This window comes from Ruditapes philippinarum, unplaced genomic scaffold, assembly GCF_026571515.1.
Source record: "Ruditapes philippinarum isolate M1 unplaced genomic scaffold, ASM2657151v2 ctg5262_1_1_1_1, whole genome shotgun sequence".
NCBI classification, from domain to species: domain Eukaryota; kingdom Metazoa; phylum Mollusca; class Bivalvia; order Venerida; family Veneridae; genus Ruditapes; species Ruditapes philippinarum.
In genome coordinates this window covers 34,267-60,195 of record NW_026863770.1, presented here as the reverse complement: position 1 = coordinate 60,195, position 25,929 = coordinate 34,267, and the positions used below count along the sequence as shown (strand labels likewise).

Genomic DNA, 25,929 nt, shown 5'->3' with positions numbered 1-25,929 from the left:
TACCTTGAAGGTCAAGGTTACAGCATGACCTTGAAGCAAAATTGTGTCTGGCCCATAACTTTGTTATTTGAAGTTGGACTTTACAACTTTTTAACAGTAATGATCACCATATTGAGACGATGTGTCGCGCGCATCATTTGGGTCGCTACCTTGAAGGTCAAGGTCACAGCATGACCTTGAAGCAAAATTGTGTCCGGCCCATAACTTTGTTATTTGAAGTCGGATTTTACAACTATTTCACAGAAATGATCAACATATTGAGACGACGTGTCGCGCGCAAGTCGGTAGATAGATCTTATTGAGTAGAAGTGCAGTGCAAAGAACAGTAACTCTGCATTGCCTAAGTTTGGAATTATCACACTTTGAACTTTGTCTGGGACATAACTCTGAAACTACAAAAGATATACTTTTCTGTGTCCAAATCCTAGTCGGGGAGCATCACCCGGTTCAACCGACTCTTGTTTTACTTAAAAAATGTTATTTTTACTATAAATTCTTTAGTTTTAAAAGTATCTACCTCAAACTTCAAATACATATTCCTTATCATCAACCAGATCTTATGTGACAAAAGTCATAACTTTTGTATCAATATTTACAGATTTATCTCTCTTTGAACTTAGAAATTTCTTAAAAAAATATTACATATATATTGTTTGACAAGGTCTATATTTCTAGTGTGACTATTTCCAGAATTTTTGCCCCTTGAAATTGGAATTAAGGTGACAACGGACACTTTCCGTGGTACTCACATAAATGTCATTTAAACCAAGTTATTTTAGTAATAATTGTTATTCATTTAATCTTTGTGCATTAAATGTCGTTGATCATCATAAAAAATAACATATTTGAAAAAAATGCCTTTGTAAATGATTGATTTTGAATAAAAATCCTAAAATTTTAAATCGTCATATCAAAGTCATTTTTTATTTTTTTGTCATCAAACTTTTGGAAAATAACCATACTTATATTATCTGGGGAACCGTGTCTCAAATTTTTTATATCTTTTCTCAAAAAAATATTACGTAACGTCAAACATTTTATGCGACTTTTTTCACCATACATATTAAGTAATTAAAGATAATTAAGTCGCTGATTGAGCAAACAAAAATCCCTGACACGGTTCCCTCCGTAAATGAATTTCCTTTCATGTGCTTTAAACCGCATGTTAATTGCTTGATTATTAAAAAAGTTATGCCGATTCAAAGTTAGTCCGACCCGCATCAAACGAAGTGTCATAAATCGGCTGTTCTCTCTCGGACCCCTGCGTTTCACGCTAAATAATTGCATAATACACAAATATCGCACCAGAGAGGGTCACAAGTTGCGGTAACATACTCTAACAACATTTTATGACCCAGTGACATCTGATCAATTAAAAAGCTGCTGATTAATATCAGTTTATAGCCGAAATTTCTTCAATTCTTAACGTGATTTACTATCCGTCTGGTATCTGTCGCACATGTCACGTGACTATCGGTAAAATTTGAGGCACTCAGTGGGGGCAAATGGAACGCATTTGCGCACCGCTAGCGGGGTATTTAATTGTTTCCTATTTGAAGTTTATTATTATTATCATAAGCATTATTATTGTTTTATACCAGTGTCACTCTGTCTGTGTATTCGTGTATGAAATTCCGTTAAAATATAAAATAAAATAACAAAAAACTGAGCTAAAGTCCATGGTAGATGTACAAATAAGAACGGGATAGTATATATTTTTTCCACCAAATTGATAATGCTTCACATATTTTAATAGAAATAAAAGGTATTACTCGATCATTACGATGTGGCCTTCTTGACTTCTATTATCATGAATATCATCTATGCACGGCATAGAGAGCCAGTTTCTACCGGGATAGACAATAAATTTCATACTTTGTCCCAGATTTTTTAGTACTGTGTCGGATTTACTGGCGAACAATTTATTTTCACTGAGAATATATTTTAATATCTTTTTTTATTCATAGAGAAATAATCATCCTTAGACAATCTAAAATGGTTTAGAAATTTGTCAGGGACACCTTACCACAAGTCATATAAGCGTTCACATAAAAAATGTCTTCTGTTGTTGTTTTACTTGACATTGTTAGAAAACGAGGTTGAATGTAAAGTAAGCCCTTGAATCCGTACAAAAGTCTATCAACTCAATGTAATATATATCAGATTAACGGGATAGACAAATTATTTTCACACATGGATATTTTAGCAACTACATCTTTAATCAACCCCGTGGTCGTGCGATTTGCCGCTATGCTTAATTATTTATGTTTCATACATTAGACTATGTTACGTACATTGGCCGACAATTTCTTAATTTATAAAAAAGGCTGAATGTTGAGATATTCATAAAAGATGTACGGTAGATGAACGATACATGTATTATGAGAAGTATGGACCAGTATGGACCTGTAATTCACGGATATATGGAACTACCGATTTCCCTCATTGATGCCTAAACAGGGGGCGGAGCGTTATTGATAATCGACAGGTTACGCGAATAGCAGATACAAATAGTATAGGTACCGTTTTAAATCGTTTAAAAACACATTTTTTGGACTAACTGCTTCCAAAATTAAATCACGAATGTGTTCAGAAAAGGTTGATAAATCTACTTAGCAAAAAATCTCATTTTAGGTATTTTCAGTGATAATTGACTCCGTTGTCACCTTAATGTTAACAACAATAACTTCTTGTCATAAGAAGAAATATCTTTATATCATTATTGATTTTTCTTTCATATTTTGTCTTCCTTACTGCGTCCAGTATTTTATAAGTCGAGCTTCGCTGCCTCCTGTTACAGCTCTTGTTTAAAGGTGTTCTTCAAGGAAGTAAATATAGTGCTCTGTTACTTTAGAAACTAAGACTGAATAGCTTTTTTACTGCCTAATGATGTTGATTTTTGTGCTTAAAATATTATGATAGTTATGCACAGACATTTTAAAATTGCTGTGTCAATTTTCAGTTTAATGAATGTGTTGTAAAGTTGGGTTCCAACTACAACAGCTTACACAATCATTACATAATGTTGTATAATATTACTCAAGAAATATAACATGTATAATCTTCATACATATTTTTCAAGAAATATTCAGGGTTTAAACTTTAACTTAGATTTAAGTACAATTTAAAGTTAAATCATATTGAACATGTATTGTTTTATAGACATTTCATTCTGTCATGCACTAGTTTAATGTTGATTTTAATTGTACTGAATAACGTTGTAGAACTTGATACACTCTTTAACAGTAACTTGGCATGGCATAAGACTCTTTACATACAATATATAGAGAATGGTTCTACTTTCAATTACACTGGCCTTTAAACTTAGTGAGATACATATTGTTAATTTAGCATTTGCATGATTTATATATGTTTGTAAATACATGTATGTTTAGTTGATACTAGTTTCTAGTTTTATTGTTTAGAATATTTTTTTAAAAGTTTATTACTTTGATCATGGTCATTTGATACTGTTGCAAAATTTTCCACGAATAATAATCTATTTTTAGGATAGTTATGTAACGCCCTAATGAGCTCTGATTGGCTAAAATTTGTTGACCAATCAGAGCAGTTCTGCATTTTCCTGGTTCCACACAAAGTTCTGGTTCCCAGTAGTGTGCATAAATACCGGCACTTTACACAATTTTGTCATTCTGCTGCTAATTTTTGGAAAAGCAACATCTCTAAAAGCTCTCTAAGGTTAATTAATTAATTATTTAATTTATTTTAGGCACTTTGGCATTTAAGTAAACCTTAGAGATTATCTAAATTCACTGAAACATTTTTGATAAATTTGTAAGTAATTTAAGTAATTATTTTTTACAGAATTAATTAAGATTAATTAATATCTTTTCTTTGTTTTAAGTGGCAGCCATCTTGAATTATTAGATCTTTATTTTGGTTCATATAGATTAAAGCAGGGCTTGCTACTATTCAGATTTATTAGTTTAACAGCACAGAATCATTAAGGTTATTTTTCATACTTTCAGTTATTACAATTTAACAACTTTCAACTAGTTTAAAATCTTTTATTAAACTAGTTTATTCTGATTTTTATTTTTGGTTAAATACGAACAGCATAATATTATATTAAAGTGATTAAACTTGTTCAGCTTTAAGTAACTTTTAGTTAAGTGTAAATAAAAGCATAGTTTATTAAAAATTTGGTTGATTTAAATTTATTCAACATTTGTGTTTTATTTCTCTTTGCATTCAAAGGGTGGTGTCATCCTGACGATTAGATTTTTCCCTATTCAAGAGTACTCCTGAGCAAACTAAGAACATTAAGTAATAAGTAACTAAATTCTATCTATAGAAAACATAAGGCTTTTAATTTTCAACACCACAATAATGATGCAAAGTGGGATAGAGGCCTGCTTCTATTTTTAGAAACACTTATTAACATATTTTTTCATCACCAAAACAAATGAATGTTGAATTTATTATATGTATCATTAGAGGGAGGATACTCTGATATTTAGGGGTTAATAAAGGGACTTAACCCTGGTACTTCAGCTTTTTGCGTACAAATAAAGTCATTTTTTGTATATATTTTTCAGTTTTGACCTGCCTCCTACCAAGCATTAAGAATGCCCTTTACAATGGGTATACGGCAGGTAGGTTGGTAAATGTTGGTACAAATGTGCTTGTCACTTGCACCAATGGTTATGAGTTTGCAACAGATAGTCCGCAAAGTGTCACATGTAACAATGACAGAACCTTGTCAGCTTTGCCACAGTGTGTAGGTAGGTATTATTTTAAGCTCACATCTCATTGAATCTTTACCCTGTTGGTGGCTACAGACTCTACCACTGTGACCTGTGCACACTTTAAACATTATCATCATAAACAAAACCTTTATATTTTAATTCTAGATAGTGATGGTCTGTTTGTATTTTACTTGTCTTTGAAAGCCTATTGGCTTATCAGTTTGTTGTTTTACATCTGTGGTGTTCAAATCCCGCAGGGGACATATCATCAAATGCCCCAGGGACCAAGGTGGCTGAATGGTTTAGGCTGGGTTAAGGCTGCTAACTTTAATTCACTTGGCCCTAACTGCTGTGGCTCCAAATCCCATCAGGGACTTTGTGTTTTTTTACTTGAGGAATCTTATGATCCAGCTAGCTTACAGTTATAAGGTCATGACTTTCTTAGGTGTCGACTCAGGCCTAAAATAATGCATGAAGGGGTACCCAAGCTCTTCAGCCAGTGAAATAGGAAAGTTGTCATATGACTTTTACAGTATGGATGACGTTAACTCAGCAAAACTAATAAAAAAAACTGTTGGATATCTCTGGAAAAAAACATACATGTACATTGATTTCTACTAATGCTAAATCTGCATTTTCAACATTGAACATTAGTATTGTCCTGTGGTCTTAAAATCCAACAATTAAAATCCAACATTTTAGAAATTTACAGGAAAAAACACACTCTATTTAAATAGTGGTATCACATGAGTACAAATTTTGTTTATCTTAAATATAATCTCCCTGATAATAGTTATAGCTATATTTAGACCATATAAAAACTTATCCTACAATTTTTTTTCAAAATTGTTTTTCAGACAAGGAGGAGTGCACAGATACAAACATATGCGGATTCAAATGTCATAATACAGATGGAAGCTATTATTGTTCTTGTGACGCAGGCTATACTTTATCAATGTTTGACAGGAGAAGTTGTAATGGTATGTGCCTATAAAAATATGTGCCTATAAAAATATACTGTCCTGCCATGTAGGAGTATTTTATTGAGTTGGTTAATAACAGACCTTGGTATTTGTAATGAAAAAAAAAAAACGGACAAAAAGATATTTTGAAAGTCCTCAAAATTTCAAAATTTTAAATGATAATGATATTATATTCATTATTGAAATTTCGTCATTTCCAAGTTTTCAGGAACAAATATCTTTATTCTCTTTGTTCTAGCAAATTATTTAAGCCGGAATTTCTACACTAAATATAGTTGCAACTGTATCCCCACTGACATTTTCTCTTTGATGTTTGTTTTAAGATATAAATGAGTGTACATCTAATCACAATTGCGACGGAACGTGTATAAATGAGCAGGGATCATACAGATGTGAGTGCAGTGCTCCATATGTGCTATACACAGCTGATTTGGTCTCCAATTACGCTATTCCACGAGAAGCAGGTGAAAGGGGAGATTTACCGACTGACACTTATCATATTGGTCATTCTTGTGTTCGTAAGTATAGAACAAACATTATTTTTTATACCACACCACATTTTTTTCTAGTATATAACTGAAAACCACCTTGTAAAGGATGTGGAGGAAGCTATCCAAATTTGTAAATATCTGTGGTTTTACTAAGGTGCCACTTGTGATGAAGAAATATGCATCTTATGTCTTTCTTCATCGGTCAGACTTAAAAAGCCAATAAAAAAGCTATTCAACTATTGTTGAAAGCAAAGAAATACTTATTGATGAGATAAATTATACTATATGCCACAAAATTAATTCATGGATGTCTTATATCACTATTTGAAGTTGCTTAACCTTTACCTTACTAACTTCCTAAAATGACTTGTTGAACTTTTCATTTAAAGGCAGTCTATTATCATTTGTTCGTATAATTATCATGATGACAGTTTACAGTCGGTCTGCTAACAATATTGAGCTCTTGTCAGAGGCACACATGTAGGGTACAGCGTAGTGAGAGTGTCGGTGTACTGGTGGTGAAAGCTTTGTTATTTTGGTTTTCAGGATTGAAATTGTTAAAGACTGATTAAATAAACTGACATTAACGTTCTCTTCCAGTGTTGAGTTGTGATACCCCTGTCCAGAATATTGAAAACGGAAAGATTCTTACAAAACGAGAATATCATCGATATGGTGAACATGTAGAGTATAATTGTGACATAGGCTTCACCCCTCGAAGAATCATACGTTTCTGTGGTTTTGATGGACAGTGGACTGGAACTGAACCAGTATGTCAAGGTCAGTGTTACACTGTAAATGTAAAATGCAGACTTTTTAATGATTAAAGAATTTCATCGAAAAATTTATGATTTATTTACTGTGCTTAAAATCTCATTCCTTTGAAATACAACAAAATGTCTAAGCTCCTTAATTTTTTAAGTTCTGTATATAAATTATTATTCCTGTTGAATTTTTGTAATGATCTTGTCCTGTTTGAATTAGAAAAAGTCCATTTAAAGTATAAGTGATTTTAACATTAAACTACAATAATTAATGTACTTACAGTATAGATGTTGGTTAACCTAACTGGATGTTCAGATAGACCTGCTTCTATACTGGTCAGAAAAGCTAATCATTTTAGGTGTCATTACGAAAATACCTGTACGCAATGATTCCAGTATACAGTTTTATCAAACCTGTAATAAAATTGTCTTTGATATTTTAGCTGCAAGCTGTGCAGAGACTGTTCCGAATGTTCTTCAAACAAGACCTGTTGTTGAGAGCGGACCTTATAACTATGGTCAGCGCCTTACTCTACAGTGTACTGTTGGGGATAACACTTTTGACAAGTACAGGTTCTGCACCTACAATCCTAATACTGATGACTATGAAATGCAAGGATCACAATATGAATGTGGAGGTATGTATTTGTTGTGAAATGCATTGTTTATGTTTTCATGCAAATGCAAGGTTTTTGTTTTCATGCAAATGCAACGTTTTTGTTTTCATGCAAATGCAAGGTTTTTTTTTGTTTTCAAACGAATGCATGTTTTTGTTTACATACAAATGCATGTGTTTGTTTTTATGCAACTGCAAGGTTTTTGTTTTCATGCAAATGCAAATTTTTTTTCATGCAAATGCAAGATTTTTGTTTTCATGCAAATGCAAGGTTTTTGTTTTCAAACAAATGCATGTTTTGTTTTCATGCAAATGCAAGGTTTTAGTTTACATACAAAATTAATGCATGTGTTTTTTTTTCATGCAAATGCAAGGTTTTTGTTTTCATGTAAATGTAAAGTTTTGTTTTCATGCAAATGCAAGGTTTTTGTTTTCATGCAAATGCAAGGTTTTTGTTTTCAAACAAATGTATGTTTTTGTTTTCATGCAATTGCAAGGTTTTTGTTGTCATGCAAATGCAAGTTTATTTTATGAAATTAAAGCTTCACCTGTAAAATCAGGCTGTGTAATATTACATAAAAACCAACCTAAAAACGACATAAAATGACCAGTCTGTGGAAAACAAAAAAGTTCTTATTGATATTTATGCTGTTTTTGCCATTGACAAATAGGTGAAGACACTGGCTATTTATAACAGGTTTTCTGGTCTGAAGATGACTGTAGGCACAGGTTTGACTATATTTTACTAACAAATTTTTTTTGTTATTCTTATTTTTGTAGTGATTGATTGTGGTTTACCAAAACTGGCACCAGGGAGTTCCTATGCTTTGCCGAGTGTTACAACTTTGGGAAGCTCTTTTGATTTTACTTGTCAAACTGACACACGTGAAGGGCTAACTCAGGCAGGGCATGCCAGTCTAGTCTATTGTTTGAAAGAAGGATATTGGGACTTTGGAAACTTGCAGTGTACTGGTAAGATTTAAAACTAGCCTTGAACCTGCTGAATCACACAGTCCAAATATGGAATAAACTTGTTAACACTCTAGAGGCTACTGTTTTAATCCAGAAATCTTGGAAATTGATCAGAATGGTTGTGTAGATGATTTCTAGGTAAGGTTTTAATATGGGTCACCTGGGGTCAAAAACTAGAATATGGGTCACCTGTGGTCAAAAACTAGGTCACACAGACCAAATATGAAAAAAAAAACCTTGTAAACACTCCAGAGGCTACTGTGTTGATCCAAATATCCTTGACATTGGTCAGAAAGATTGTTTAATTGATTTCTAGTCCAAGTTTAAAAATGGGTCACACAGCCCAAATATAAAAAAACCTTGTTAACACTCCAGAGGGTACTGTTTTGATCCAAATTTCGTGGAAATTTGTCAAAAAAGTTGTTTTAGTGATTTCTAGGTCAAGTTTGAATATAGGTCATCTAGGGTAAAAAACTAGGTCACAAGGTCCAAATATGATAAAACGTTAATATTCTTTAGGCTACTAGTTGTTCTAATGTGGCTCACTTGGGGTCAAAAACTAGGGCACACAGACCAAACATGCAAAAACCTTGTAAACACTCTATGAGGCTACCGTTTTGATTCAAATATCCAGGAAATTGGTCTGAAAGATTGTTTTAATTATTTCTACGTCAAGTTTTAATAAGGGTCATCTTGGATCAAAAACATGATCACATGAACAAATATGGTTAATTATTGTTGCCACACTAGGAGCTACTGTTCTAGTACAATATCATGAAAATCAGTCAGAAAGGTTGTCATGATGAAATCTATGTCAGTTTATAAAATGGGTTGCCTCGGGTCAAAAACTAGGCCACAATGCCCAAATATGGAAAAATCCTGTTAACAATCTTGAGGCTACTGCTTTGATCCAAATATCCTCGAAATTAGTCAGGAATGCTGTTTTTATGATTTCTAAATCAAGTTTGAAAATGGGTCACCTTGAGTCAAAAACTAGGTCACATGGTCTAAATATGGTAAAATGTTGTAAACACTTTAGGGGATACTTTTATAATCTAAATATTCCGGAAATAGACTTACACCAGAATTCAGAATACATGTATTTGGCTTTTTCCCAGCTAATCTGTAACAGCTTCGAAAATAATATAAACAGGTTGACTTATCTAGTGTGACTGGTAGTGCAACGTGAAGCTATAACACCAAAGGTTAGTTTGTACCTACAGATTAGTTGGAAAAAACCTCACATTTGCTTAGTTCCTGATAAGGTCTATTGGTCAGAAAGATTATATTCAATTTGATGATTTCTAGGTCAATTAAGAAAATGGGTTGGCTGGGGTCAAAAACTAGGTCACACAGCCCAAATATGGTAAAACATTGTTAACACTCGAGAGACTACTGTTTTGATCTAATAATTATATCCTGAAAATTGGTCAGAAAAGTTGTTTTGGTGGTTTCTAAGTTTAAAACAGTGAAAAAAGTTCCTGAGGCTTCTGTTCTAACACAGCTCAGTCGGGATCAAATACTTGGTCACTCAGACAAAATATTGAAAAACCTTGTAAACACTCTTGAGGCTACGGTTTTGATCCAAATATCCAGGAAATTGGTCTGACAGAGTGTTACGATGATTTCTAGGTCAATTTTAAATATGGATCAACTTGGGTCCAAAAATAGGTCACACAGCCCAAATATTGAAAAAACTTGTTAACACTCTAACTTGGGATTTTGTTTGAGTCCAAAAATCTGGAAATTGGTCATACAAGTTTTTTTTGTTGATTTCTAGATCAAGTTTAAATATGGGTCACTTAGGGTCAAAATCAAGGTCACACAGCCTAAATATGGAAAAACATTATTGACACTCTAGTGGCTGCAGTTTTGATCTAAATATCCTGGGAATTGGTCATACAAGTTTCTTTTTGATAATTTTAAAGGTCAAGATTGAATATGGGTCACCTGAAGTCCAAAGCAAGGTCAAACAGTCAAATTATGGAATAACCTTGTTAACTCTTTAGAGGCTATGGATTTTATTCAAATATCCTGGAAATTGGTCAGAAAGGTTGTTTTGACTATTTCTAGGTCAAGTTCGAATATGGGTCATCTGTTGTCATAAACTAGGTCACACGGCCCATAATTATATGGAAAAACGTTGTGAACACTACGGAGCTACTGTTTTAGTCCAATTTTCTTGGAAATTGGTTAGAAAGGTTGTTTTTTATGATGATTTCAATGTCAAGTTCAAATATGGGTAACTTTGGGTCAAAAACTCACATACGCTAGAAGTACAAACCCGTACGTCTTTCCACTTTCTGTATATATATATGTATAATAAACATGTGTTATAAGAAGATATGAAGGTGAATATTATACATCGGACACCTGTGGGCTATCAGGTATCATGGGTGTATTAAACCAGGTCAAAATAATATAAAAGTAATATGAAAAAGATCGGAACCAGACAATTAGGTTGGTCGGTATGCTGAGAATGTTAATATGATTAAGTATTATCGAGAGCAAGTTATACAGTGTATTGTACAGGAAAGATTTTAAACTAGCATTGGCAAAAAAGTGTAGGGTCAGCAATGAAAAAGAGGTTTATAGAGAGTCTAATAAGAGAACTTTTTTTTTTAGCCCGATAAATTCAATATTGCTCAATACTCAATTTGTGGGCATACAGTTTTTCATGATTAAGGAATTAGCCTTATTAGGGAATAATGTATTTTGATATTCCAATAGCAATATGAGTTACACTAAAAAATGGTATTTCAAATAAAGAAACAGTCAGAATTAGGATAAAGAAAACCATAACTAAGTAAGACTTAGATTTGGTGTTCCTAAGAACAGTACCCTTGAGTTTCACAATAATCGTTTTTTTTATGAAAATGACAGAAATACATGCAAAAAAAAAACAAAGTTAAGTTACGCTCAGATTGAGTTACACTATAATTGGTTTTTCAAGAAAAGGACAGAGATACATGCAAAGAACAAAATGAAGTTACGCTCAGATTTGGTGTTCTAAGAACAGTACCTTTGAGTTACACTAAAAATTGTTTTTTCAAGAAATCAACAATTATTTTAGATACACGCAAAAAAACAATGAAAAGTTATACTCAGATTTGGTGTTCTAAGGACAGTACCTCTGAGTTACACTAAGAATTGGGTTTTCAAGACAAGAAAAATGATACATGCAAAAAGCACAATGGTAAGTTATACTCAGATTTGGTGTTCTTAATTTTTTTTTCAATAGAAGAACAAAGATACACGCAAAAAACAAAGCTGCGTTTTACTCAGATTTGGTGTTTTAAGAACAGTACCCTTGAGTTACACTTAAAATTGCATTTTCAAGAGAAAAACAAAGATACATGCAAAAAAGCAAGGCTAAGTTATACTCGGATTAAGTGTTCTAAGAACAGTTCCATGGAGTTACACTAAAAATTGCTTTTCAAGAGAAGAATAGAGATATTCAAAAAACAATGCTAAGTTATACTCAGATTTGGTGTTCTACGGACAGTACCCTTGAGTTACACTTAAAAAAAAATTCAAGAGAAGAACAAAGATACATGCAAAAAACAATGCTAAGTTATACTCAGATTTTTGTGTTTTGAAGAACAGTACCCTTGAGTTACACTAAAAATTGCATTTCAAAAGAAGAACAAAGATACATGCAAAAAAGCAGTGCTAAGTTATACTCAGATTAAGTGTTCTAAGAACAGTTCCATGGAGTTACACTAAAAAGTGTTTATTTAAGTTATACTCAGATTTGGTGTTTTAAGGACAGTACCCTTGAGTTTCACTTAAGAAATTGTTTTCAAGAGAAGAACAAAGATACACGGAAAAAACAAAGCTGCGTTATACTGTGTATTATGTACATTGGAAAACCATAAAAAACATCTTGTTTGAATGTACAAGGCTTAGAGTTTTGATATTTAGTATAAGATATCATCTTAGTTGTTCAAATTTTGCCACAAGTGTCAAAGTTGGCCCTGCCCCTCCGGGGGCTCATAGGTTTTCCTTATAATTATGTATATAATAAAAGGGCTGCAAACTCTGTGGTATTTTCTGATTTTTTGCAATCTAAATCACACTGACTATCTGTATGTATTTTCTTGTATAAATTTATTTTATCTACTATAATTCATCTTACACAGCGACTGCGTTTAGATTTTTTACTATAACATTTTGAGTTTGATACATATGGAATTTGCATGACTAGAGATGCATCAAAAAATCATTTATGTTCATTTTTTATGAGAGCCACACTTTATCCTTGCATATCGTGTCTACTTCCTTAAAAAAGACACTTAAAAAAAAAAGCTGCCTCGACCAGGATTTGAACCCCAGACCTCTCACACCCTAAACGAGCGCGCTACCCCTGCATCACGTTGAAGTAATACGTAATTAGCCTGAATAAAAACAAATACATTGTAATTCTAAATTGATAATTTCCATCCTTATTAATTTCGAGGTATTTTGTTCACGATAAATCTGTTGTTTAACACTGATGAAAATAATTTAGCGAAAATCGTCTCGCCAAAACAGTCTGACATGTATATATTCCACTACTCGACAGTCAGATTTATTTTTGTACTACGCTCTGGAGTATTCGGTAAACGACATCGCTAAAAATAGCATTTTCATTGATCAAAATGATATTCATTCGCGTAATTTGTGATTGTGCATTTATTGCCAATTCTATATTCTTTTAAACTTTGAATGCGTTGTAATTTGTTGGATACTTTTAACAAAATAAAAATATTTCTTTCTTTTAAATCGCTAGTTTTAATCTGTTTTGAGAACTACTTGTTGTTAGGTTTGTCGTGAAAATTCTGTGTCAGAGATTGAATGTCAGCATTGAATTTTCTGATCTGTGATCAGAAAATACAAAAATCTTCTTCTGAGAATTGACTAGGCTAGAGGTGAAAAATTGATCTTTGGCATGAAACATTGTGTAGTGGACCTCTACCAAGATTGTTCAAATTATAGCCCTTGGTCTAAAATTGGCTTCACCTTGGGGTCATTGATTTTCATTACATGTATTTATCACATAAACCGCGGAGCAGGAGTGTAATAAAGCCATTTAATAAAAACGATATTACACTAGGCGATATTACACTAGTGTAATAATACTTTGACGTCACGTCATTTGCACTATAAACATAGCGTTAAAGCGCGCTAATGTTAGCGTTACACTATAGGCGCGTCAAAGTAAAATGACTCTTGTTAACAGTTTACCGTTCTTATTTTATATATGTGATAAATAGAATATTATATTCGTGTAGATTCAATACTAAATTTATTGAACTCGTTGAATAAAACAATATTATGCTCGCCAGAGGCTCGCATAATATGATTTTATTCAACTCGTTCAATAAATTTAGTATTAAACCTACACTCATTCAATATCCTCTATTTACATTTAGTAAAAAGAGAAATTAAAAAAAATGTTTTCTGAATAGGAGAAAGCTACAACTTAAATATTCAACATGAAACATTTTCTGGTGGACCTGAATCAAAATTGTTTGAATGTAACCCTCAAGTCAAAATTTTGCCCAGCCAAGAGAGACCCAGTGACCTACTTTCTTGTCCTTTGATGTACAGATTTGGAATTTGGACCATGTGCACAATTTGAGATGTAAAATTGAACTTTACTTTTAGCTGACCTAGATTTTGACAAGTGACTGAAATTACAAAGTTGTAAAATATCATTAAATAAATAATATATTTTGCATGAAGTATGGTCTAGTGACCAACATTTTTCAAATTCTTGTAATAAACAAAATTAAGCTTTCACTGCTTCTTCACAAATAACAGTCGACTGTACTCAGGTGAGTGTTTTAGGGCAAATGCCTTAAAGCATCTACATGGTAGAAAATGAGTTTATATGACTAATAAACACATTCGAGTAAAATAATCCCAGACTGACACAAAATGTGGTTGTTTTTACAATGTTTTTGTATATGAAAATTTGCTGTATTCATTAACATTGTTTGGTATATCTTTATTCAGAAGAGAAGTGTTTGGACCCCACATACCCACCAGATGGTGATATAATAGCTGATAGTTTTGCAGACAGAAGCACCGTTAGCTTTAAATGTCTTAGGCAAGGATACAGCCTCTCTAATGATGTGACCTTGACCTGTAATAGAGACAACTTCTTTTCTAATAATGAACAAGTGCCCACATGTAGAGGTTTGTATAAATTTCATTATGCTCCAGTAACTGTTAAATAAAACACTTTTTGTCACTTGTGAAACATTTGACCAATGTGATGGACAGTAAAAATATGTTATTTTGTAAAGCTTGATATTTAGATGGTTACAATCAGTCTTTAAGAAAGGAGAGCTGTCGCTGTGTGTCACTAAAACCCAGGAATCATAGTTTTGAGCCTTATATCAGGCATGATCATGCTTCATTATTATGACACCATGCAGTACTGGGTAGTGTCAGAATATAGAGACTCAATGGGTTGTTGTGATTAATACAAGTTGTTACACAATCGGTGATAAATAAATATGTTTAACCCTGTCCATGTTGCCAGGTGGATACGATTGCTGACTTTAAATCATTTTTCTCTTCAATAGATTATGAAAGTTAAAATCCTGATTGGGATTTTGAAATCTTTGATATGAAATCACTAACTAAATCTTAGCTGTATGTTGATACAATTTAAGTTATCCATAGCTGAGTGGTTAAGGTTGTTGACTTCAAACCACTCGCCCCTAAACACTGTTGGTTGAAATCCAGCTAGGGAGTTTGGATTCTTTCATGTGTGGGAGCTATCCAGCTAGCTTGTAGATCACGTCGGTGGTTCTACTCAGTTGCCTGTTTGTAACTGAAATGATTCATGGAGGAGCACCTAAAGTTTTCCTCCACTAGTAAAGCTGGAAAGTTGCCATATGACCTTTACAGTGTAAAACCCAACCAAAAAAATATACGAATGAAAAGAAAATTGCTACTAAACTTAATTATATAAAGAGTGGATGACAACATGAAATAACTAAGTGTACATTACGTATAAGTATTCTTACTTATATAATGATGACTTTGTTTTCACAGCTGATATTGTTGTTTTATATTTTTACAGACACAGAAAAACCGGTTATCAACAATTGTCCAACAACCCCAATATCGATAAGAAAATACGAGGCTCTGCCACCAAGGCTACCTCAGTTGACAGTCACTGACAACACAGCCGTCCGCAGCTTTACCATAACTCCTAGCAACGCTAATACAACTTATTTTGTAAGCAATAACTTACAAGTTGTATATACTGCAACAGATTTTGCTGGTAATGTTGAAACATGCACAGTAAATGTTGAAGTAACAGGTAAGTTGGCTTTTTCCTTGATTTATTTTCTTTCATTAAGTCAGACAGGTCCTGTATAGTTATCATCCACATTTAATTTATTATACGCAGCATTATTGTTTAAGAATAAATTTTATGGTGGATTTTCGTTCAATCTTTTATTCTCTTGTAGATTATATAAGACATGGCCCATAACTCTTGCACTTACAATTATTTCCCTTCATTCTAAAATGTGTGTTTTTACTACACACATGTATTCTATAATAGGAATACTATTTATTAAGTAAAAAATTGTTTTACATTTTGGATAGAAATTTTTGGCTTTATTATGTTATCATTTTTGCTTATACATGCCCATACATGTACATGTATATATGCCCTAGAAGAACAACATACAGAGATAATTTTATGTTTTTTAGCTCACCTGTCACAAAGTGAAATGGTGAGATTTTGTTTTTTGTGCGGCGTCTTTCCAGCGTCAGTCTAAACTTTTACTTAAAACAACATCTCCTCAAAAACCACCAAGCCAATTTCATCCAAACTTCTCAGGAATGTTTCTTTTGATAGTCAGTCACCTTTGTAAATTGTTTAAAGAATTTTATTCCATGCAAAACTCTAGTTGCCATGGCAACCTATAGAAAAAACTTAAAATATCTTCTCTTAAAAAACCCCAAAGAGCTTGAGCTTAGATATTTGGCATGAAACATTTCTAGAGGGTGTCTACCAAGTTTGTTCAAATAACAGTCCTAGGGTCAAAATTGGCTCTGCCCCAGGGAGTCATTGATTTTCCTTATATGCTTATAGTAAAAACTTAATAAAATCTTCTTTTAAAAAAGTCAAATAACTAGAGCTTAGATATTAAGCATGAAACATTTTCTAGTAAGTGTCTACCAAGTTTGTCCAAATAAAAGCTCTTGGGTTAAATTGGCCCTGCCCTGGGGGGATCATTGATTTTCCTAATATGTATATAGTAAAAGCTAAAAAATCTTCTTTTAAAAAACCCAAAGAGCTAGAGCTTAGATATTAAGCAACATCTTCTAATGAGTGTCTACCAATTATTAAAAATAAGCCCTGGGGTCAAAATTGGCCCCTCTTGGGGGTCATTGATTTTCCTTGTATGCATATAGTAAAAACAAAAACAAAAAAACAAATCTTCTAAAAAAACAAATATTCTGCCATCATGGCCCTTTTGTTCAATTTTCATGCCTCTCATATTGATAAAAAATTCAGTAGGGTCGGTTTGTAATTCTCTTCTAATTGAAGCTTCAGTCTATGAATTGTTTTTTTTGGGTCCTTGACCTCAAAATGACCTAACTGTTTAAGGTCAAATTTTGGAAATATAGGAAATTTCACCAGAGCTTTGTGTAAAACATTTTGATCATGGTCCTGTTCAGTATAAGACATGTATTGTAATGTTATTTATTTAGGTGAAAATGTGATACTTTGAGGACCTTATTAGTAAATTTATAACATATATATAAAAAAAATTCAAATGACTCGATATATATTTTAGATGAGGAACCTCCACTAATAAATTGCCCAGCAGATCGTGTTGTGTATATGGACACTGATAATGAAGAAAAAGAATATGATAAGCTGAGAATTGAAGATGTTGTACCTCAAAATCAGAGAGCCGAAATCAAGTCATTTTTTGTTACTGGTGAACCAGACATTCTGAGGACTAATGATCTGTACAGAACATACACATTTACTATTCAAGTGGAAGACCAGGCTGGAAATCAAGCATCTTGCAGGCAGCAAATTTTTGTGCAGCGTAAGTGACCTCGATAATACAATTAACCCTTTACCTGCAGAATTTGTATAATGGATTTGCCCAGCTTTGAATTAGGAATAGTCCATTTAAAATGTTAGTGATTTCAGTATCTAATTTGAAAAAAATGAGCTCCCAACAGTATTATATAGACTAGTTTTACTGCACAAAAGTTCAAGCTGACCTGTTTTTTTTACTGGCAAAGGTTTATCACATTCAGTATGTTAACGTACATTTATATTTCTTACTATTTTCCTGTACTGGAAACCACTTATAATTGGCAAGTTGTTAAGATTTCTTTGAATTGTTTTTTAATGTTTTGCCAACATTTTGTTAGACTGACAAATAACACAACTTTTGACAAACAACACAACTCTGGAAAAGGTAGTTTATCAACATTGAAAAAAGGTTCCATAATTACTGGGGACAGTAGCTCTGTCAACAATTGATAATGTCACTACTAGTTTTAATAATTTGAAAAAAATAGTTTTATCAGCATGAATAGTTGTGAATTCCCGAGTGGTTAAGGTCATTGACTTTAAACTTATACTTGCTCCTGAATGCTGTGGGTTCGAATCCTGTCAGAGACTTTGGATTCTTTCAAATATTATCTAAAGAATGTAGGATTTTAATCAGGTGTGTGTTCCTGCCTGATATAATGCACAGAGGGTGCCTAAGATCTTCCTCTGCCAGTAAAGCAGGGAAGTTCCTTTATGACCTTTTACCTGACCCCCCCTTCTCCCCCCAAAAAAAAATGATTATAAAAATCAAACAAAAATTATTTATTTTTGTGATTATAATAGCATTCTTGAAAAGGATGCCATCATGTCACATTAGTGCCATAACAAGTTTATGTCTATTGAATTATTTAAGGAGTTAATTTTCTACTGCACTAAGGTGGGGATACATGTTTAAATACATATAATTATATATATATATTTTGTTAGATAATCCTGTCTGCATTTAAATAGTATTAAAATTGTTTGTGTTTCAGCACGACCTTGTAGTGAGATCTCTTACCCCACCCCTCTAAATGCTAAGAAGGAATGCACTTTCAGTGGAACTACAAGGACATGTGTATTAACATGTGATGATTTGTACACATTTGAAGATGGTAAGACAAAAACAGTACAATGTTCTAGCGGAAGTTGGGGCAACACACCTTGGATACCAGCATGTGTGAGAGGTATTGATTTTGTTTCATTGTACAAATGAACTATGATTCTTCTTTCTTTATATGTTTTAATACCGGTATATCATTGTTTGAATACTTGTAAATCATTGTTTGAATACTGGTATACCATTGTTTAAATACCGGTATATCATTGTTTAAATACCGGTATATCATTGTTTTAATACCGGTATATCATTGTTTAAATACTGGTATATCATTGTTTGATACATGTATATCATTGTTTATCCTGTCACTTGTATCAATTTCGGCCCGATAACAAGGTGCCGTATATTTTTACTGATCTACGGCACTTGATCACGTGGTATGCATGTTTGCCGGACTACTTTTCAAGAAAAAATATAAAAACTGTCGTTAAGTCTTCTGTGTGTAGAATAACAAATTTTGGAAACGTTGATAAAACTTTGTTTGTTTATTTTATTTCACTCTATAATTTTTCAAGCGAAATAAAAATTATTAAAAGTGAAATAAATGTAAAACTTAACTCGTTTGCGATATTAAAATAGCGTACTTGATTTGATTGTTTTGCACGTGCTGTTTGGCGCTAACATTGTGACGTCACGTAAACAATACTTTAAACGTCTCTGTACAGCGTTAACGACTGAATAAAAGATATTGGTGTTCGAATTCATTTTCTTAGTTAGACCATTTTCTTTCATTCTAGATAGTTTTCACAACAAAATTCGACAAAAAATTGTTTTTATTTATCACGTTTTTTAAACAAAATGGCGCTCTCAATGTGAAAATACACAGGGAGATAATAAGAACTGCGAGTGCATTGTTGTAGAATAATTAGGGCCTTCTTTGTTTATATAGAAACATTTAAGATAGTGTGATTAAAGGTAGTTTGCCAAATAAAATTCTTTAAAAAAAACGGTGACTGGATAAATAGAATAATAGATTGGTGCCGTGGATGGAGAAAGTTTATCTGGCTCTGCTCCGGAATTTATTGGGTTCGCCTTCGGCTCACCCAATAAATTCCTCCGCCTCGCCAGATAAACTTTCTCCATCCACGGCACCAACCTATTATTCTCTATTTAAATACCAGTATATTATTGTTTGATACATGTATATCATCGTTTTAATACCAGTATATCATTGTTTTAATACCAGTATATCATTGTTTTAACACTTGTATATCATTGTTTTAACACTGGTATATCATTGTTTGAATACTTGTATATCATTGTTTGAATACCGGTATACAATTGTATTAATACTTGTTTGATACATGTTTATCATCATTTGAATACCGTTACACCATTGATTCAATGCTGGTACCAGTATATTATTGTTTGAATACCTTTATATCATTGATTTAATACCCGTATATCATTGATTGAATACTAGTATATCATTTGTACCATTTCATTCTTGTTTTATACTGTACAAATCCTTTATTTTTGTGTTAGATAAAGAGTTAAAAGTGTTGCATACATTTCTGTACATTTATCTGTCAAACATTTTAAGAGAAAGATTGTTTTTAGAGTTTTTAACATTTAAAAGATAAATAAAATGTTGTTTTTTTTCACAATCAAATTATGACTGTATCACAATGTATTTCAATACAAGTTAGCCCTATTTATTGCACCACTTGAAAAGACATTGTGATAAATTATGATTGTTATATTCATATCATAATAAGTCTACAATTTTAAGCTTGTGACAGGATTGCCTACTTTACTTATATGTCATATTTTTTTTGTTCATTCACAGATGTAACACCACCAGTTGTTTCTTGTCCATCATCATCCACAATTTCTAATCTAGACCAAAGAGGTGAAACTTTCGAATTTGATTTTGCGACAAATCTTGGAAATTCTGTTGGTGTAAATGATTTAAACACATATGGTAATGCACAATTTATTCCGGAGAAATATACATTTACTGAGACAGATCTGTACAGACCAAAGGTGGTAATAGTTCAAGTGACAGATACAGCAGGAAACACTGGGTCCTGCAGTTTTGAATATACAGCTGTTCGTAAGTACCTTTCATCTTTCTTTGTAAAGTGTTTGTGCCTGTGTGTGCATGTTTGTGCATGGTTTGTGTGTGCATGTATGTGCATTGGTTTGTGTGTGCGTGTGGATGGGTTTAGGTGTGTGTGCATTGGTTTGTGTGTGTGTGTGTGTGTGTGCATTGGTTTGTATGTGTGCATGGGTATGTGTGTATGTGCATGGGTTTGGGTTTGCGCACATGTATGGATTTGTTTGTGGGCTATGCATGGGTTTGGGTTTGTTGTATAAGTGATAAAGGGGTGAAGGGTTGGGCGTGAGAGGTTCTTTATGTTTGAGTAGCTGAAGCTGTTGAATTAAGTATACCTCTTGCACATCAACATTGTGTGTTTGATTCCTGCCACAAACATTTGAATGGTTTACTGTGAGGGAGATTGGAAATTTTAAGGTGCATTGGAGCTAAAAGAAGCTGTTAACTTTATTTTCCATAAATGACATGAAGTTCAAGTTTTTAGGGAAGTAAGTTAAACTGTTTTCAAGTCATATTTAATATAGAATTACATGTAGTATGAAAATCTTTTTTGTCAGAGTGTGTTGAAACATGCAAACTTTGAATCTCAGATCCCTCACATTTTTTACTATTTTAAGTTTGAATACTTTTTTGAAATTTGCATCATTTTATGTGAAGAGCCAGATAGCTTACATAAGTTTGTTGTTCATCTTAAAAGAGCCTTAAATTCACCAGAAATAATGCTATTTTGCACTAGGGGCCTCTGAATGACTTGCTTTTCCATTAAAGTAAGAACTTTGCCATTTTTCACCTTTAAGGGGTCAGTGTGAGTTAAAATCTGACAAAAAATAAATTTACTTTGGAATTTATCAAGGTTTTAGTATCGTTTACTGAATTAGAACAGTAAGGTTAACATGTCTTCATATGATTTTGAAAACTGATGTAGAAACATGAAATATTATACATTTGAAAAGTTTGACTTCAATTGCTTTCTTTTTTATTTGAACAGCCCCTGTATGCTCTGAGTTTTTCTTTTTCATTTGAACAGGCCCTGAATGCTCTGAGTTTTTATGCCCCCGCCATATAATGGCAGGGGCATATAGTGTTACCCTGTTCCGTCATTCCGTCCTTCTGTCCTTCCGTCATCATCAGTTTCCGTTCATTATCTTAATAACCCTTGCACATATTGAACTCAAATTTGACATATGGATATGTCATGAGAAAATACAGGTCAAGTTCGAAATTGGTCATGGTTCGATGAATTTTTGGCAGAGTTATGCCCCTTTTTACATTGAAAATAATATGAAATTTTCAGTTTCCGTTCATTATCTACCAAATGGTTCAAAACATTCAATTTTAAAATTTGACATATGGATATGTCATGAGAAAAATACAGGTCAAGTTCGAAATTGGTCATGGTCGATGATTTTTTGCAGAGTTATGCCCCTTTTACTTTGAAAAATAATATGAAATTTTTAGTTTCCGTTCCCATTATCTCTCTCCAACGGTTACAACACATTCAACTCAAAAATTTGACATATTGATATGACATGAGAAAATACAGGTCAATTTCAAATTTGGGTCATGGTTCGACGATTTTTGGCAGAGTTATGCCCCTTTTACTTCGAAAATAATATGAAATTTTCAGTTTCCATTCATTAACTCCCCAATGGTACAACACATTCAACTCAAACTTGACATATGGATACGTCAAAGGAATGCGCAGGTCAAGATCAAATTTGGTCATGATTCAATGATTTTTGGCAGAGTTATGCCCCTTTCACTTTGAAAATAATATGAAATTTTCAGTTTCCGTTCATTATCTTCCCAATCGTACAACACATTTAGCTCAAACTTGACATATCAATACGTCAAAGGAATGCGCAGGCCAAGTTCAAATTTGGTCATGGTTCGATGATTTTTGGCAGAGTTATGCCCCTTTTACTTTGAAAATAATATGAAATTTTCAGTTTCTGTTTATTATCTCCCCAACAGTATTAAACATTCAACTCAAATTTGACATATGGATATGTCATGAAAAAATACAGGTCAAGTTCGAATTTGGTCATGGTTCAACGATTTTTGGCAGAGTTATGCCCCTTTTACTTTGAAAATAATATGAAATTTTCAGTTTCTGTTTATTATCTCCCCAACAGTACAACACATTCAACTCAAATTTGACATATGGATATGTTTTTGGAATGCGCAGACCAAGTTCGAATCTGGTCATGGTTCAATGATTTTTGGCAGAAGTAATGCCCTTTCACTTTGAAAATGATATGAAATTTACAGTTTCTGTTCATTATCAACCCAACAGTGTTACATATTCAACTCAAAATTGACATATGGATATGTCAAAGGAATCGCAGGTCAAGTTGGAATTTGGTCATGGTTCGATGATTTTTTGGCAGAGTTATGTCCCTTTCACTTTGAAATAATATAGATACAATCTTAGAATAAGCAGTTTAAGTTTGAATTTGGTCGTGGTTCAATGATTTTAGACAAACTTATCTTTCCTGAATGTTGGAAAAATTTTGAACTTTCAGTTTCAGCACTCATACTTTTGTGGAAATGTATATAGCCATTATGTTGGCTACAAATATGCAATATGCTATTTTTAAAAGGTTAAGACTGAATAATTTCAGTGCCTTGAACATTGTATAAAAATGGTTTGTGTTAACATTGAAAAGTTTTAAGGGCTTTGAACTTAGAATGAAAAAAATAATTTGTGCAAACAAATTTGGAACTAAATATTATAACATTTGAAATTTGGCTGCATGCGGGGGCATCCGTGGCATGATGACACATTTCTAGTTCTTTGTATTTCTAGTATTTGAACAGCCCCTGTATGCTCTGAGTTTTTATTCCCCCACAAAGTTGGAGCATATAGCGTTGCACTTGTCCGTCCGTCCGTCCGTCCGTCAGTCAGTCAGTCCATCTATACGTCCCAAAATCTTGTGTGTAGATGGTAGTAAAGGAAGGAATTTTCGCTGCAACCAAATTTAACAGAATTATGGCCCTTTGTTGATTTTTTCAATATATACTATGTAGAAATTTTGTGAATGCAACTCCTCTTAAACCGGATGGCAGATTCTGCTTAAACTTTTAGGAAGGAATTTTTGCTGCGACTGAATTTAACAGAATTATGGCCCTTTGTTGATTTTTTCACTATATACCATATAGGAATTTTGTGAACACAACTTTTAAACCGGATGGCAGATTTTAATAAAAAGTTCCACATAAAAATGTTACATACAGATATGCATGCTCTTGTTTTTGAGCACATCTGCACAGTGGGGGCATTCGTGTCCTTTGGACACAATTCTAGTTCTTTTTTTATTTGAACAGCCCCTAAATGCTCTGAGTATTTATGCCCCCACAGAGTGGGAGCATATAGAGTTGCACTTGTCCGTCCGAGTGTCCGTCTGTCTGTCCGCACTATCGAATAGGGATAGGGGGCCATCTAACTGTAAACAGAACAAAAGAGAACAATAGAGTTCATTTCGTAACAATAGAGTAAGGGGCCATTGGCCCTCTATTAAACAAAGGAAAATAACAAAAGAAATGGCCCCTTATTCCATTTCGGCCGGACGCCCGTACGTCCCGAAATCTTGTGAACGCAACTCCTCTTAAACCGGATGGCAGATTTTGCTTAAACTTCCAGGAATAAACAACCTTAATGTGTTGATGGAAGTAAAAGAAGGAATTTTTGCTGCGACCAAATTTAACAGAATTATGGCCCTTTGTTGATTTTTTTCACTATATACTATGTAGAAATTTTGTGAACGCAACTCCTCTTAAACCGGATGGCAGATTTTGCCTAAACTTCCAGGGATGAACAACCTTAATGTGTAGATGGTAGTAAAGGAAGGAATTTTTGCTGCAATCAAATTTAACAGAATTATGGCCCTTTGTTGATTTTTTCACTATAAACTATGTAGAAATTTTGTGAACGCAACTCCTCTTAAACCGGATGGCAGATTTTGCTTAAACTTCCATGGATGAACAACCTTAATGTGTAGATGGCAGTAAAGGAAGGAATTTTTGCTGCGACCAAATTTAACAGAATTATGGCCCTTTGTTGATTTTTGTGTCGCCTCTACAGAGTAGTGGCGACATATAGGGATCACTTCTCCGTCGTCTGTCTGTCCGTCTGTCTGTCCGTCACAAAACTTGTCCGGACTACTCCTCATAAACTACTGGTGCAATTTCATCCAAACTTTACAGGAATGATCAGTACCAAGTCTAGTTGTGCATATTGTCAGCATTTTCCGGTTCAATGATTTTTTACAGAGTTGTGGCCCTTTAATAATTTTTATTTTTAAAGTTTGTCCGGACTACTTCTCTTATACCACTAATGCAATTTCAATGAAACTTTACAGGATTGATCTGTAGCTCAAGTCCTTGCGCATATTGCACGGGTTTTCTGGTTGAATGATTTTTGGCCCAGTTATGGCCCTTTGATAAAAAGGTGTTTTTTTCTGTAGGTTGCCAGATACACAAAAGCTTGTCCGGACTACTCCTCATAAACTACTGGTGCATTTTAATCCAAACTTTACAGGAATGATCAGTACCAAGTCTAGTTGTGCACTGTCCGTCTGTCTGTCCGTCTGTCACAAAACTTGTCCCAACAACCTTAATGTGTAGATGGTTGTAAAGGAAGGAATTTTTGCTGCAACAAAATTTAACAGAATTATGGCCCTTTGTTGATTTTTAGTTTTCAACTTGTGGCACATGTAGTCCAAAAATATTTGACCTAGAGTCATAAGATTGACAGAACAGTGGCGTGTGGGGGCATCCGTGTCCTATGGACACATTTAGACTAGTTATTTTTTTATTTGAACAGCCCCTGTATGCTCTGAGTTTTTATCTTTTATTCGAACAGCCCCTAAATGCTCTGAGTTTTTATGCCCCCACAGAGAGGGGGCATATAGCGTTGCACTTGTCCGTCCGAGTGTCCGTCCGTCTGTCCGTACGTCCAGAAATCTTGTGGACGCAACTCCTCTTAAACCGGATGGCAGATTTTGCTTAAACTTCCAGGGATGAACAACCTTAATAATTATGTAGATGGTAGTAAAAGAAGGAATTTATGCTGCAACCAAATTTAACAGAATTATGGCCCTTTGTTGATTTTTTCACTATAAACTATGTAGAAATTTTGTGAAC

The 25,929-nt window shown here is 33.4% G+C and overlaps 1 protein-coding gene across 1 annotated transcript in view; it reads left to right on the top strand.

Annotated features, from left to right (window-relative positions):
* Positions 1–4,559: 4,559 nt before the first annotated feature.
* Positions 4,560–25,929, top strand: part of LOC132723281 (uncharacterized) — a gene marked incomplete at both ends in the record, with an annotated part of 55,072 nt that continues 33,702 nt past the window's right edge. Inside the window, 11 exons of the mRNA XM_060707953.1 lie at positions 4,560–4,745; positions 5,567–5,689; positions 6,016–6,210; positions 6,784–6,963; positions 7,391–7,585; positions 8,344–8,535; positions 14,536–14,718; positions 15,614–15,856; positions 17,349–17,609; positions 18,601–18,792; positions 20,515–20,781. Coding sequence (XP_060563936.1) covers positions 4,560–4,745; positions 5,567–5,689; positions 6,016–6,210; positions 6,784–6,963; positions 7,391–7,585; positions 8,344–8,535; positions 14,536–14,718; positions 15,614–15,856; positions 17,349–17,609; positions 18,601–18,792; positions 20,515–20,781 — 2,217 coding nt within the window. The remainder of the gene's footprint in view (positions 4,746–5,566; positions 5,690–6,015; positions 6,211–6,783; positions 6,964–7,390; positions 7,586–8,343; positions 8,536–14,535; positions 14,719–15,613; positions 15,857–17,348; positions 17,610–18,600; positions 18,793–20,514; positions 20,782–25,929) is intronic.